General features: G+C 40.8%; 1 protein-coding gene across 1 annotated transcript in view; it reads right to left on the reverse strand.

Annotated features, from left to right (window-relative positions):
- ntrk3a (neurotrophic tyrosine kinase, receptor, type 3a) overlaps positions 1-14,733 on the reverse strand; it is a 296,155-nt gene that overhangs the window by 79,905 nt on the left and 201,517 nt on the right. Inside the window, exon 13 of the mRNA XM_030053332.1 lies at positions 2,657-2,845. Within this exon, the coding sequence (XP_029909192.1) occupies positions 2,657-2,845 (189 nt within the window). The remainder of the gene's footprint in view (positions 1-2,656; positions 2,846-14,733) is intronic.

Genomic DNA, 14,733 nt, shown 5'->3' on the forward strand with positions numbered 1-14,733 from the left:
ATACAGAGCAGTGAAAGAGTGAGAAAAGCCAAAAGCTGGGGATGAAGTCAGTGACTGTGCAGGAAAAGAGAGAAGTAGAGAGACAGTGAGTTAAAGAGAGATTAATTTGATTATGTCCAGACAGAAATGTGTTGAATTTAACCCTTTGAAACCCAAGCAAATTCACTTTATTTCTTTCCATAGCATGGACAAAAGGCCATTACCAAAATTAGCAAAAGAAATTACCAAACCCATAGTAAATAATTAGCAGAAAAAACAGTAGAAATTTAACAGAGAATTTGCCCTAAAAATGGTATTTTAAAAAGAAATTCCTGGAAATTAGAAACCAACAAATTAGCAACAAATAAATAAATAACAAACAAGAAAGCTATATTAATAATTATTAAAGTAAGATATTTAAATTTGATCAATACTGGATCAATGATGGATGGATTTCTTGTGTTTCAGTGCTTGTACTGTAAATCCTTATAAAAGGAAGCTGCATTCAGATGCCTTTCACCAGCTTGAAGGCTTGTAATGCTTTGAAACCTGAGCAAATTGACTTGACTTCTTTCCATAGCATGGAAAAAACTGGTCTGGACTGATACTGGACCAGTGTCAGATTTCTTGAGTTTAAATGTTTGTAAATTGTTGTAAAAGGAGGCTGCATTCAGATGCCTTTCACTTTCACTTTGAAACCTTAGCAAACTCACGTGATGATCACATTAGCAAGAAATATCTTGAAAATTAGGGTGGCAAAAAAAGTAAAATAGAGAAAAAAAGAAAGAAAATGATCACAAAATCTGCAGTAAAATTACCAAAAACTTAGTAAAACGTTATCAGCAAAAAATCAATCAGCAAAAAAGTATAGTAGCTATAATATTGTAAATCTATATTTTAAATTAAATTACATAAATACAAGAAAATTACTCCCACACTGGCTCACAGGAAAGGCTCTGGTGCAATAAATGGAATGAAGCCTTAATTAATTTCATGAGTAACACCTGGGTGTACCTGTTATTCAGGGGCACCACCAGAGGGTGGCCAGGGGTGGCCACGGCCCCCGCTGTAAATTTTCTGGCCACCCCACTGGCCAGTCACATAGATTCTATTGTCAGTTATGCGTTTCATCCCAAATGCACAGCCAGCCAGGCCCAGGAAGCTGCTCTTGACCTTCCATCACTCACAGTAGCCCCCGCCCCCTGGCCGCCAACATGTCGAACTGAGTTACGTTGCTAGCCAACGTTAGCTGCTGCTTGTATATGTCAATTTGCAGACAATGAAGAGAAAGTCCACAGACATCCATTCTTATTTTAAGAAGAAAATAAGTACAGGAGGAGAGAGAGAGTCGACAAGGGAGCAGCAGAGGCTTAGCCTGTATACGACACAGTAGTATACACCGAGTATATACCGAAACGTCGCAATAAATTCTTTATTCTGGAAGTTGGCCAGTGTGCGGGAATTTTTTCTTCAATTACTTTGGACTTGTTTGTCATTTTCCGACGCACCTGCCTGAGTAATAGATGTGCGATTTTTGCTGTTGCAGTATAATAACAGCCTGAAATTATTGTTTTTACTTTTGGTGTGCCACCCCAAGATTTTGAGTGGCCCCATCTGGCCACCCCAATGAAAAATTTCTGGAGGCGCCCCTGCTGTTATTTCATGCCATGAGACAGGTCAATCAAATGCACTTGTCATCCAAGTCAGTGACAATGACAGTGGTGTATATGTACTGTCATTTGTAATCATATGTGGTTATGTTATGGCCTGTTGAGTTTGTCTTTGTCTTTGTGTGTGTGTGTGTGTGTGTGTGTGTGTGTGTGTGGGGGGGGGGGGGGGGGGGGGGGGGGGGGGGGGCGCTTATTATTTAGTGTCTGTAAATACACGTGAGCATTTGTATATACAGTATATGCCGTATTACTTGCTTTCACCATGAAATCAACAAGTAGCCCACTTCCTTGGTTCAATTCAAGTGTGAAAACTGTAAACAAATTTATAAACAAATCACTTGCAGTCAAGCAGATCCTTCATCCATTGGACAGAATTTTTATGAGGGAAACTCCAGTCCAAAACAGCAGTGTGTTGCACCAACAGAGCAACAGCAAAACAGTGGATCAACATTGTATGGTGATTGTAATCCTGTTTTTTATTACTATGCTTTGATGTTCTTGCCAAATAAGAACAGCTGGCCAGTTTGAGGAATATGAGCTCCTGTTGAGGCAGCATGTGAACAATGCAGTGTTGCTTCACTTGAGAGATTTGCTCCAAGAACACAGTATCAAAGGAGAAGGCAGGTCCTCATGAATGCCTATAATTTGTACACCTCTCCATTAAAACAAGTGAAGTATGTATTTGATGATTAGGTATTAAATTGTTTTCTATGTAGGCTATATGCCGGTATTTTAAATCCAATCACACTAAGTTATAGATCACTTCCCTATAGTTATCACTTCCCAAGTCCCAATTTTTCAGGTGGACCATGCTTCACTTGTTTGTACTAAACCAGGGTTTGAATGCATGTTCTCACCTCTCCACATGAACCGAACTATCAGAGTAAACACCACATGGTCTGAGTGAAACGGACCAAACAGAATAGGTGTGAAAGACCTCGAAATATAATTGTTATAGTGGTTGCACATACGCACATTGGGCAGGTGTGTGTGGTTTATCTACTCACAGGTAGTAGGTTTGTTACAGTTGTGTCCATGTCTGAAATACTGTGGGTTCTCTATGACGGGGATCCTGGTCATTCCAATGACTACAGCATCTGGCCCAGAATCCAGGGTACAGGGGCTGATTATCCCATGGTTAACATGATGAAGTGGGCTCGCAGAGTCCTCCTCACCACTTATCACTGCTACTGGACCTTGAGGGGGAGAAAAAGACAGTATGAACTGAGTGTTTCTTTACTGCCAAAAATGAAAAGTAGAGGAAGATCCTGACTCAGCACAGGCTCAGTGGACACCAGCTACCCTGTAAAGGAACTTGGTGATGAAGATGCACTCTCTTTGGAGATGTGAAAAGCTTCAAAACATCAGAAAGCAGAAGTGAACATTTACAAATATTCTACACAAGGATATGTCTAGCTGAAAGAAATGTTGAATGCCATAACTTGAGGGACACACACACATACATAAAAACACAAACAGTAGTTACTTATGTCCAATATGCCCTTAATGCCTTGAGTGGCTTGAATAACGGCATGTTCTCAATTCTGCAATTGTTTCACATACATTACTGGTAATTATGTGCTCTTCTAGATAACATGTTTTAAAATCAAATGACTAATCATCTAAGTAATAATAAATAAATTAATTAAATGTATGCACTGTTACTGCTTATCACTGAAACAAAAAGGTTACTATGAGGTAATTTCCTGTAAACAGCAACTCCCAGATCTACTTTCCAATTCAAATCAGAATAAAAAGAGCCATTTAATTACTCAAAAAATGGGTACTGGGTTGCTTTTTTTTTTAATATTAGCATAATCCCCTTTGTTTGTGTTTGTTTATGTGCTAAAATGATCATTTTGGGAGCTGCTTTGCCACACTATGGAAGTGAATGAAGAGATAGAAATCTAGTATTGTGGATGAGCACAAGGAGAGCATGGAGCAACTAATGACTGCCATGTGGATTCATATTATGGACAAGTGTACAAAGTTCAATTTCACTTTTATTTAAGGTGGTACATATTTGGCTTGTCATGATTGCGCCCACACAAGGTCATCAGTTTCCTTTTGGGAGAATGTTTTATGGTGGATCCACTCCAGACTGCTCTCTATGTAACAAAACTGTCAGAGCACCATGATGCAGGGCGCACTGCATTTAAAGAACAGGAAAAGACGTGATTTGAATGGCTATGATCAGCCCAACCACACCTACTGAAAATGTATTCCTCACAATCCCACACTGTGCTCCACTGTATCACTGACCACAAAATAACCATCAGTCACCATGCCCTGAGGACTGCCATTTACACCATGTGCCACTGACTCAAAAATGGAAAGCCCACAGTGGCATCCCATGATGTGCTGTCAATAGCAAAGACAGCTCCACAGGGGGAACAGCAGGTCAGCACCATAGACAGTGCCACAGAGTAAAACTACATGAAGTATAACAGGGAGTCTATTTTCCGGCCTGGGACTTTGACTTGGGCTGACCTATGACCAGTTAGCAATTAACACTAGAACCTTTTTACCCTGCCACTCCCAAAGATACAAACAGCTGTGGGAATGGCAGAACAGTCACTACATATCCTGCACAGTTTGACCCAGTGATGCGTGACATGGCCTTGGCACAGCAGTGAGTAATAAACCTAGAGACATTAAACGGCCTCTTTAATGTGGAGAAATGAGTGTATAGGTACTCACTCTCTCTTGTTTTCCCCTGAGTGACACTGAAGTGCTGAACCCACCCCAGGAAACCTGATCAGACCTGTTGTCACTGCCCTCTTTGGGCCTTATTTACCAATATGTGTGTAGACTGTTCATACTTTTTGTTTGCAGAGTAGGTACACAAGAAAAGATGACTTATGACTGGTGGCATCCCTAATGCTAAGGTCATATAACCACTCACATCTGATGAAGTTCAATAATGCAGTAATGCTACAGAGCAGGAGACAGAGAAAGTGAGACATGGTGAAGAGATGAGCAGGGTTTTATGGTCGCTGTATGCTTATATATTTACATTTACACTTTACAAGTCAGGCTTTAACCTGAGTAACTTACAATGAATGAACGTACAGGGGTTTTTCTGTCTTAGTCAAGGACGCATCAATGGGACATTTCAGCTTCTGTGGGGATCAAGCTTGTAACCTTCATCAGTTAACGGGCAGCCTATGATAACAACTGAGTGATGCTGCTTGCCAGTGTCACAGAACCTGACATACAGGCTGAATGGTCAACTGTTAATGGATAAACAAGGACAGAGACACAAAGTGACTGACAGATAGAGGAGGGGAATAATGGGGAAGAGAAGGTAAACGGGATGGCAACAGGGAAGGTTAGAAGGATAAGAGAATGTGAAGATTGATGGCTTGACAAGTTTCATGGACCACAAAGGTCAGAGGTTGAATGATAATGGAAAAACAGGCAGACAGACAGGTTTACTGTGATAAACAGATAGCCAGGTAGACTTGTAGCTTGCCAGCTAGAAATGGCTAGAAAAAGTGCCAAAATCATTTACTAGGAATAGTAAAAGTAACAATACAATAATGCAAAAATACTCCAATAAGAGTAAAATATTAGTGGAGTAGTAATAGAAGTATTTGTATTTGTTGATCTGTGTGAGTATGATACATCCAAAATGGTGGAACTATTTATTGCAGTATTTTCTGCTGAACCCTTTTCTGCCACATCTCAAGAACTGAGATGTTCATCCAGCAGATTGCAGCCAAGATACTCAACAGAATTGTCAAACATCTGGTCTCACTCTCTGGTAGGAGACTGAGGAAGATGCACACACCACTCAAATGTCTGTTTTAGGGGCGCTGCTAGGATCTGAAGACATTAGCAGCTTGGGTCTTTAAATCACAGGCTATTGGCAACAACCTAGTGAAGCAAGGTCATGATGTGATAGGCATTACAATTACATACACACACAATGCACAGACTTTAGGACAAAAGCTATTATTATAAACTCTGTACCAATCAACACTATTAACACACTGAGGAAGGAACACCTTGAGCTGAAACATCAGCCTCCACAGCAAAGAATAAAGTTCATGCTTCTCATCTGTCATGTGGTGATGATATTTGATTGAGATTGCTCCTATGGCGCAGTGCAGTGTGCATTTTACCGCTTTGTATGAATGAATGAATGAATGAATGAATGCTTTATTTTGAACATGTGCAACTAACACAAGAAGTAAACTGAAAAAACAAACAAACAAGCAAACAAAGCCCATGAGAATAGTCAAAACAACAACAATAGTCAAAACAACAATAATAATATGAACCCAACATGTCCGAAAAGGAGTAGGATGAAGCATAAGCTTATTAAAACCTACCCCTTCTCCACAACCCAATTACTGTCAGTCTCCCCAAACATACATATTTACAAAATATAGAAAATAAATACAGTAAATAAACAAATACATAAGTAATTTATGAAAACACCTGATTGTTAAAGCCCTTCTTCCTCCCTGTACCTCGCGAAAACCCTGTGTTTGTATTGCTTTTTAAACTGAGTCATGCCTGGACATTGCTTGAGCTCCACATCCAGTCTGTTCCACAACCTCACTCCACAAACAGAAACACAAAAACGTTTTAAAGTTGTACGCGCTTGCTGATGTTTTAAGTTGAACTCCCCCCTGAGGTTATAACCCCCATCTCTGTTAAAAAACAATTTTTGAATATTTCCAGGAAGTAGATTGTTTATTGCTTTGTACATGATTTGTGCTGTTTGAAAATGAACCAGGTCAGTGAATTTTAATGTTTTTGATTTCAAGAATAGTGAATTTGTGTGATCTCTATAACCGGTATTATGAATTATTCTTATGGCTCTTTTCTGCAGTATGGATAGTGATTGTATTGTACATTTTTAAGTACTGCCCCAAACCTCTGCACAGTAATGTAAATATGGTAAAATCAGTGAACAATACAGAATGTGGAGCGATTTGTGGTCCAGAATGTGTTTTGCTTTGCTCAGAACTGAAATGCTTCTTGAGAGTTTGCATTGTACATGTTTTATATGAGACTTCCAGTTTATTTTATCATCAATTATTACCCCAAGAAACATGTTTTTGTATACTCGTATACTTTTCGTACAGTCCAGTACAATCATCACAGTACTCACTACAGCATTAATTTTGCTAATGAAAACGATGACGAAAAGTGTTTGTCAATGATTTTATTTCCATGACTAAGACGAGATGAATGAGACTGGCTGCTACTCAGACTAATGAATGAAGCTGAAGACATCACTTGCTCTGGAACTTGTGATAGGCAATTGTCATTACTTTTAAAACTTCATATATTCATTGATTAATGAAAATTTTCAGTTTCAGCATTGTCTATCTGTCTAAAATTCTTTTCAGAGTCCAGTAGTGCTGCAGTAAGCATTAAAAATGTAACTATCACCAGGACATGTGTATCAAATTCCTTGCTTTTTATTGGAACAGAAGGACCATAATGGTTGTTGTTGGTACCTGGGAACACACATGTGGAGTAGAAAATATCCTTCAGGTCATTGTGATTTAAACTGGTAGTTTACAGAAAGCCCACTCCTGCATTTTCTCTGTGTGAGGTAGGTGCCGTAGTCTTCTTCATTCACATTTTATTACTTCCATTTATTTACTGATAGGCCTGCAGTGTCAATAACTGCCCCTCTCTGGCTCTAAGGCTGGTTAGTCAGACTTGATTACCTGAATAAATCACCTACTTGGCTTTTGACACTCCACTGGTGGTCACTGACAGATAGGCTAGATATGTGTGAATCAAATCAAATCAAATCAAAATCAAATGTCTTCAAAATAACAGAAAGATTAGGAAAATCTTCCAATGTGAAATCACTGGAAGATGTTGGTTAGGACTTGAGTGAGGCTTAAAAATGGAATTAAGGTTGGGTTTAGGTTATTTACTTGATGTGAGTATCAACAATGGTTTTGATGCATGAAAAGGTTTGTGTGTTCTCATGATCATGTCAAAGTATATTCTAACTTAAATAATCAAAAACTGCTCTTTTATTCCAGGATCTTTGCTGGGCTCAATGGTACACAAGGATGGACAGGCAAATTCAAAACATGTTTCAGAGGGCAGAGCCATCTCTTCTTGTGCCTCATCCAAGGAGAGCTGAATCGAGGGCAACTGGACCTGTTTGTAGATTGCTGAAGACATTTCACTTCTCATCCACAAAGCTTCTTCAGTTCTGACAGACTGGTGGGGAATCCCAGGTATATAACCAGTTTAGGGATTGTTATCCAGATCATTGATAGCTCTGGATCACTGGTGTTTCTCCCTGTCGTGACCACCATTGTTAGTGTTAGTTGAGTTACCTGACTCCAAGAGTGCATGGTTCAGTTTCCTGGGAAAGGATGACAGGACATTGTCATCCCTTAGGATCAAACTAGAAAGTCCATAAGTCCGGACCCAAATGAGGTAGGTGTGAAAGGGTCCATACATTGTCAAGAATATATATATAGAAACCTTTCTGAAACCCTGTCAACCCAGGAAATTGAACCATTCACTCTTGGCCTTTTGTGACCTAAATGACTGTTGTTGATATTTAACTTGCATATAAAATGACATCCTGTTGAATATCTATTGGGGACTATCCAAAGAAAGTGGAACCAGATGAAAAAGTAAAATATGGCATGAAAAATATGAACATAATACTCTCTTGGGTAAACTTACTTATGTCACTTTTAATCTATGGTTGTGTGTGGGTGTGTATATTCCTGCATGCTTTTGTAATTTAAAGTGTGCATGTGGCATGTGTGTGTCTTTAAATATGTGTGTGTGTGTGTGTGAGTGTGTGTGTGTGTGTGTGTGTATGCATAGCATACCACAGGTGTGTGCCATATGATTGCAAGATTGTATGTGTGTGAGAGACATCTTGAAGAGTGGAGTGTACTCAGAAAACCTTATAATATAATAATTATAATTATAATTATATACAACAGATGACTGTAGGAGCGACAGCTATGTAATTCAATCCATACTATGATGACCTCACCTCTGACTATTGTGGCACATTCAAACATATATCCATCCATCATCATCCACCAGTAAATCACTTCTTTTACAGACATGCTGTACCAACACACATTTGTTTACATTACATCTACTTCCTTGTATTCTCTTAAGCCTCCTATAGCCTTTCCCTAATCTTAACCATAACCATCACATGGCTTACCCAAACTAGAGTTCTCATATTCTGCCCGAACCTGACCCGACCCGAAAATGTCGGGTCGGGCCTAAAATTTACGTGAATTGGGCGGGTCGGGTCGGGCTTCGGGTTCTGTGGGGAATTTTTTTTTTTTTTTTTTTAAATAAAAAATAGAATTATGTGTTGTGTTATTGATTATGACGTTTCATTTTTATGTGACTGGTGGAGAGAGTGAGAGACTGGATTGGATTTGGAGGCTAAACTTTCAGTGACAGACAGACAACCAGCTGTGCGAGCGCAGCGCAAACAAGTGAGAGAGAGTTGCAGCAGTATCCCGCTGTGCTGGCAGACTCGGCAGCAGGGACGGTTTTTGCTATGGGCAGTGCAACTGCCCAAGGTGCAATCTACTTGGGGGCGCACGAGAAAAAAAAAAATCTGCAGTTTTCTAGACTACCGTATTGACCCGCACATCAGTCGGCATCAGGCGGGCCGGCTGCGGCACCGTCCGATACCGCGCCCACCCGTCAGGTCTGCCGGATCTGACAGGTGAGCTGCCTGATGCTGGCCGGTGCCGCGGCCGGCCCGCCTGATACTGACTGATGGTGCCCCGGTGCCGCGGCCGACCAGCTCTGCTAAATAATGGCGAATTTGGCGATTTTTTTTTCAGTCGGCAGTCGGCATCAGGCGGGCCGGCTGCGGCACCGTCCAATACCGCGCCCACCCGTCAGGTCTGCCGGATCTGACAGGTGAGCTGCCTGATGCTGGCCGGTGCCGCGGCCGGCCCGCCTGATACTGACTGATGGTGCCCCGGTGCCGCGGCCGACCGGCTCTGCTAAATAATGGCGAATTTGGCGATTTTTTTTTTTTTTTTTTTTTTTTTCGGGCTCTATCGGGCTGTCGGGCCTAAAGTAATTAGTAATTAGTCGGGTCGGGTCGGGCCTCGGGCTGGCCCAGTCGTGCCAGGGTCGGGTCGGGTCTTAATTTTCAGGCCCGATGAGAACTCTAACCCAAACCCCTCTAACTTTAACCCTAACCTTAACCAATGAGGCAGAATTTGCCCTTGTAGTTGTGAGGAACTACCAAAATGTCCTCACCTCCCAAAAATGTACAAAAATGGGTGTAAAAATGTGTAGTAACTATGAGAACACATGCATACACACACACACACACACACACACACACACACACACACACACACTCATAGAATGAAACAGGTAAATGTTCTTCTTTGATGGAGTTCTCAGTCCTCTGCTTGATTTATATCCGAGCAAAGAAACACGGGACAGAGAAAGCTGTCAGTGATGTGTGTGTCTGTGTGTGTCTGAGTGTGTGCTAGCGTATGTGCTCTGTACTCTGGTGGAATGCATCTGGACCATTAACATCTATGATACATCAATATGTCACAAACAACACGGGACGGGGGTAAATTAATGGCACATCATTTATCCAGAGTGGAGCTTTGTACAGTGTTGTTAAATTATGTCTCATAATTAATTTACCTTTAACACCTTCAAGACTCCCCAGTGTGTGTGTGTGTGTGTGTGTGTGTGTGTGTGTGTGTGTGTACCCCAAGCTTGCTTCAGCTCCCAGTTGATAATTCTTTGAACATTTATACGAACTCTAACTCTTTCACCCTTTCTGCTTGAGCACTCAGTCTTGCTCTAACTCTCCTTCTCTATCTCTCCCTTGTTTGCCCCTCTGTCTCTTCATCTCCCTCTCCCTACATACCATTCCCTCTTTCTCCCTCCCTCCCTCCAGTTCTCTCCCCTCAGCCCATTCTCTGTCTCCGCCACTCCATCTTGGAGACGTTAAATGATAGAGACAGGCAGAGCATTCTCATCTCAGAGCCGTCAATGCCAACTTGCCCTTTCCTCCTCCCCCTCTGGTCATTCACTTGTTCCTAGGGAGGTGGTTGTGTGTGTGTGTGTGTGTGTGTGTGTGTGTTGGTGGTAGTGGTGGGGGGACATCAGAGAGGCTGTCAGCCCAGCAGTGGCACGTAAACAGACACAGACAGGAAAAAAAACAACAACCAAACAGTCTTATTGGCTCGTGTTGTGAGTGACTGGCTTAGATTAGAGACTACTTTACTGATAGCTTCAGTTTGTTGCTACTGCTGCTTTAACCCTTTGAAACCCAATAGCCCCTGGACTTACATTTTGAAAGGATTAATTTCATCCTCTGACCAAAACTTACTTTATTTGTTTTCATTTTTTAAGCTGTTGTAGGGCCATTTTATTATAATGCTTTAAAAAAATTTTTTTGGTCATTTTATGGTAATGTTTTTGCAATTTAATTTTAAGTACATGATTTTTTTTAATATCCCATTTTGGCTAATTTCCTGATCATGTTCTTGTGTCTTTTGACTCATTTAATTTTGGGTCATGTCTTGCTAACTTGCTCATAACCTCCTATGTTTTTAAAAGCAATGTAATGAATTTGATGATATAATTTTGCTATTTTTTAACAAATATTCTGGGAAGTTTTTTCCAATTTGTTAGTTGCCTTTTTTGTACATCGTGCATCATATATCTTTCATACATCAAGTGAATTTACTCAGGTTTCAATGCTTCATGTATAACCTTTCACAGTTAAAAATCTTTGTGGTTATAGTTATCTGAGCTCATTATCCTTTATCCAGCACACACTCTGATCACAGGATCCTGGTTACACTAGGGTATGAAAACATGTAGCATTTTTTTTCCAACTGCACCTGCTGTTTTTATATGGAATCCTACGGGAAGCCTCTGTGTTCACAGCAGCTGCTCCTTTTAAAGCCCTGTACCTGGTGCTTTTATAGGTTAAAGACGAGTGAACTTTTCAGAAATTACACTGATTTCTATTTGACAGCAAATGATTTCATGTGCAGTATATTCAGAAATTGTAAATATACCTAGTATACAATACATGTAGCCAAAAACTGCATTGTCAGTCTAATGTCTACTAAGGCTTTTGTTTTATTTGAATGAAAATTAATGTGATGCTTGAAGCATGGGACCTGGCACCGTGCAAAAGACACAAACACACACCACATACATAAACATGAATTTGAATCATACCACTTATTGATAAATTATGTCTCAATTGTCACAAGACTTCAAAAATCCTTCTTGGACCTTTGTGTATTTCATCCTTATCTCCCCCTTAGAGACTGAAATGGATTTACTGAAGAGGTGAACTCATTGAGATCAAAGCTTTCCACTGGATTCACTATCTGTATCATGGCAATGAAAATGTACATTTAGTTATGCTTTAACACCTCTTTCTACCGTATTGCAGTTTATTACTCACTCTCTATCACTTTCCTTGTTTTCCAGGGGTGTTACCATTATTTCAGAAGAAAGAGGTACAGACTTCATGGAGGTTCCCAATGTCTTCCTTGTACACACAATTGGTTTTGTTTAAAATTACTCACTATAATGCATAGAGCATCCCCTTAGGCCTAATGGACATGTTGAATGCATTTCCTACTTCAACAGACACCTGCAAAGATTTTGTTGGAATAATTTGAATCTTATTGTTCACATTAGCATGCATAATATGTTGCCTCTGTGACAAAGGAAAACAGGGACATGGTGCACTATAGTACCACAGTTGGTCACAAACTACATTGGGTGCCTCTAAAATCACAATGCAAAAAAAAAAAAAGAAAAAGAAAAAAGAAAATCATTACACTTCATCAGTTGAGACTGTCCTTTGGCAAAAACAATCCCATACAGCATTTGTGCAGCAGCTTATAACAACCTATAGCTGTGTTTTAAAGTTAAGCACCCTCTAGTGGTCCTGGAAATAATAACACTGTGGTGTAGTATTGAGGCAGCGACAAAGTCTGTGTAAGGAGGCTGTTGGGATGGCGGATAGATCAATCAGCATACCTTTCAGTCAGCTAACCCGAGATTAAATCCAAGCTAGAGCTGTGTTTGTTTTAAGTAGCTAACTAATATTAACGAGCATTTGCTAATATTAGCTAATTTCCTACCCTTAACCATGATGACAGAAATTCCCCTAACCTTAATAACAACCCTGTCCTAACTTTAACCAAGTATTCTGAGTGGCTAGCAACCTAGCTCTCTAGAAAACAAGAAGTGGCCTAACCCTAGAATGCAGGGCCAAAACCACCATTTCAACATTGGGTGGGACAGATATTGAATTTGCTATTGAATTGCTAATATATTCCAGCAATATTGGGGGGACATTTTTGGAGTGCCTGAACATTGGGTGGGACTTGTCCCCCCCAATGTATATGGACGTTTGGTCCCTGCTAGAATGACATCCTTGATGATAAGTTCCCAGAGGGCACACAGAGAGTGAAGAAATGAATTGGAACTTCATTTTAAGCTAAAATTTGATAGTTGTCACCACACATTTAGGAAATCAGACATATTGTTGGGTTTGGCGAATGGGGTTAATTTTGCCATCTTCTGTCTCGTGAACTGAACTGAATGGGACAGGAGGTAGAGAGCAAAGTCCCTCTAGACCTCTCCCTTTTCTTATCTCCCATGTGATGTTTCTAACTGTGACAGAGAACAGCAGAGCTCCTGGAGTTCAATGATAAAACCAGACTGATCTATAGCTCAGCAAGTAGAAAGGGAGAGAGAGCAAGAGAGGCAGAAAGGTCAGCTGAATTTCCATCCAAGTATTTTCATGCGAATCATGATGTATTGAAATGGGAAGGCAGAACTGAAATGCCAAATTTTGATATAATTATCTCCGTAATAGCAGCATAGACGTTTACGCTTGCTTGAGGCAGTGGTGACATTTGCATTGAGTCTGTCCATTTTAGCTCTTAAAAACATTATTTATAACAAACTGTGTTTTTCAAAGTTGTATTACCATTAGTTATTGTATTAGAATATCATCCTTGTTGTTTCAAATACATTGGCTGCAGCAATTACAACATAGTGGACATTTACTTGCTTAAATTTTAGTTTTCGCTTCATGTTACCCAGTCACAACCAAGAAAGCACACATACACTACTCACAAAAAGTTAGGGATATTTGGCTTTCGGGTGAAATTTACGGAAAATGTAAAAAGTTCACGCTACAGTGATATTATATCATGAAAGTAGGGCATTTAAGTAGAAGAATACACTGGGGATTTCCTCATCTCAAACAATTTCTTGAAACAAAAGCCAACAACAGTGGTGGATATACCACAACAAAAAATGTCAATGTCTCAATAACTTGTCATGTGCCCTTGAGCATCAATTACAGCTTGACAACGACGTCTCATGCTGTTCACAAGTCGACTTATTGTCTGCTGAGGCATGGCATCCCACTCTTCTTGAAGGGCGGCCCTCAGGACATTGAGGTTCTGGGGTACAGAGCTCCGAGCCTCTACACGGCGACTCAGCTGATCCCATAGGTTTTCTATGGGATTCAGGTCTGGAGAAAGTGCAGGCCACTCCATTTGAGGTAACCCAGTCTCCAGCAGCCGTTCCCTAATGATACGACCTCGACGAGCTGGAGCATTGTCGTCCATGAAGATGAAATTAGGCCTATGTTGTTCATGCAGGGGCACAATGACTGGATTAATGATGTTATTCAGGTAGTATGGGCTTGTCACTGTACCATTCACAAAGTGTAGGGCAGTTCTGTACTGACTAGACACACCTGCCCACACAGTAACACCACCACCACCAAAGGCTCGTCTGGTGACAACAGTGGCTGATGCATAGTGCTCTCCTTGACGTCTCCAACATCGTTGGCGGCCATCATTTCTGCTCAACATGAATCGGCTTTCATCAGAGAACAGCACTGAGGCCCACTGGTCCCTCGTCCAGCGTAAATGCTCCCTGGCCCATGCAAGACGATGACACCTGTGCCTGGTGGTGTGGTCAGGTACCCTTGCAGGTCGTCTAGCACGCAGACCATGCTGATGTAAACGGTTTCGAATGGTCTGACGTGACACTTGGGTGCCTCTCACCTCCC

Source organism: Myripristis murdjan, chromosome 6 (genome assembly GCF_902150065.1).
Source record: "Myripristis murdjan chromosome 6, fMyrMur1.1, whole genome shotgun sequence".
Lineage (NCBI taxonomy): Eukaryota > Metazoa > Chordata > Actinopteri > Holocentriformes > Holocentridae > Myripristis > Myripristis murdjan.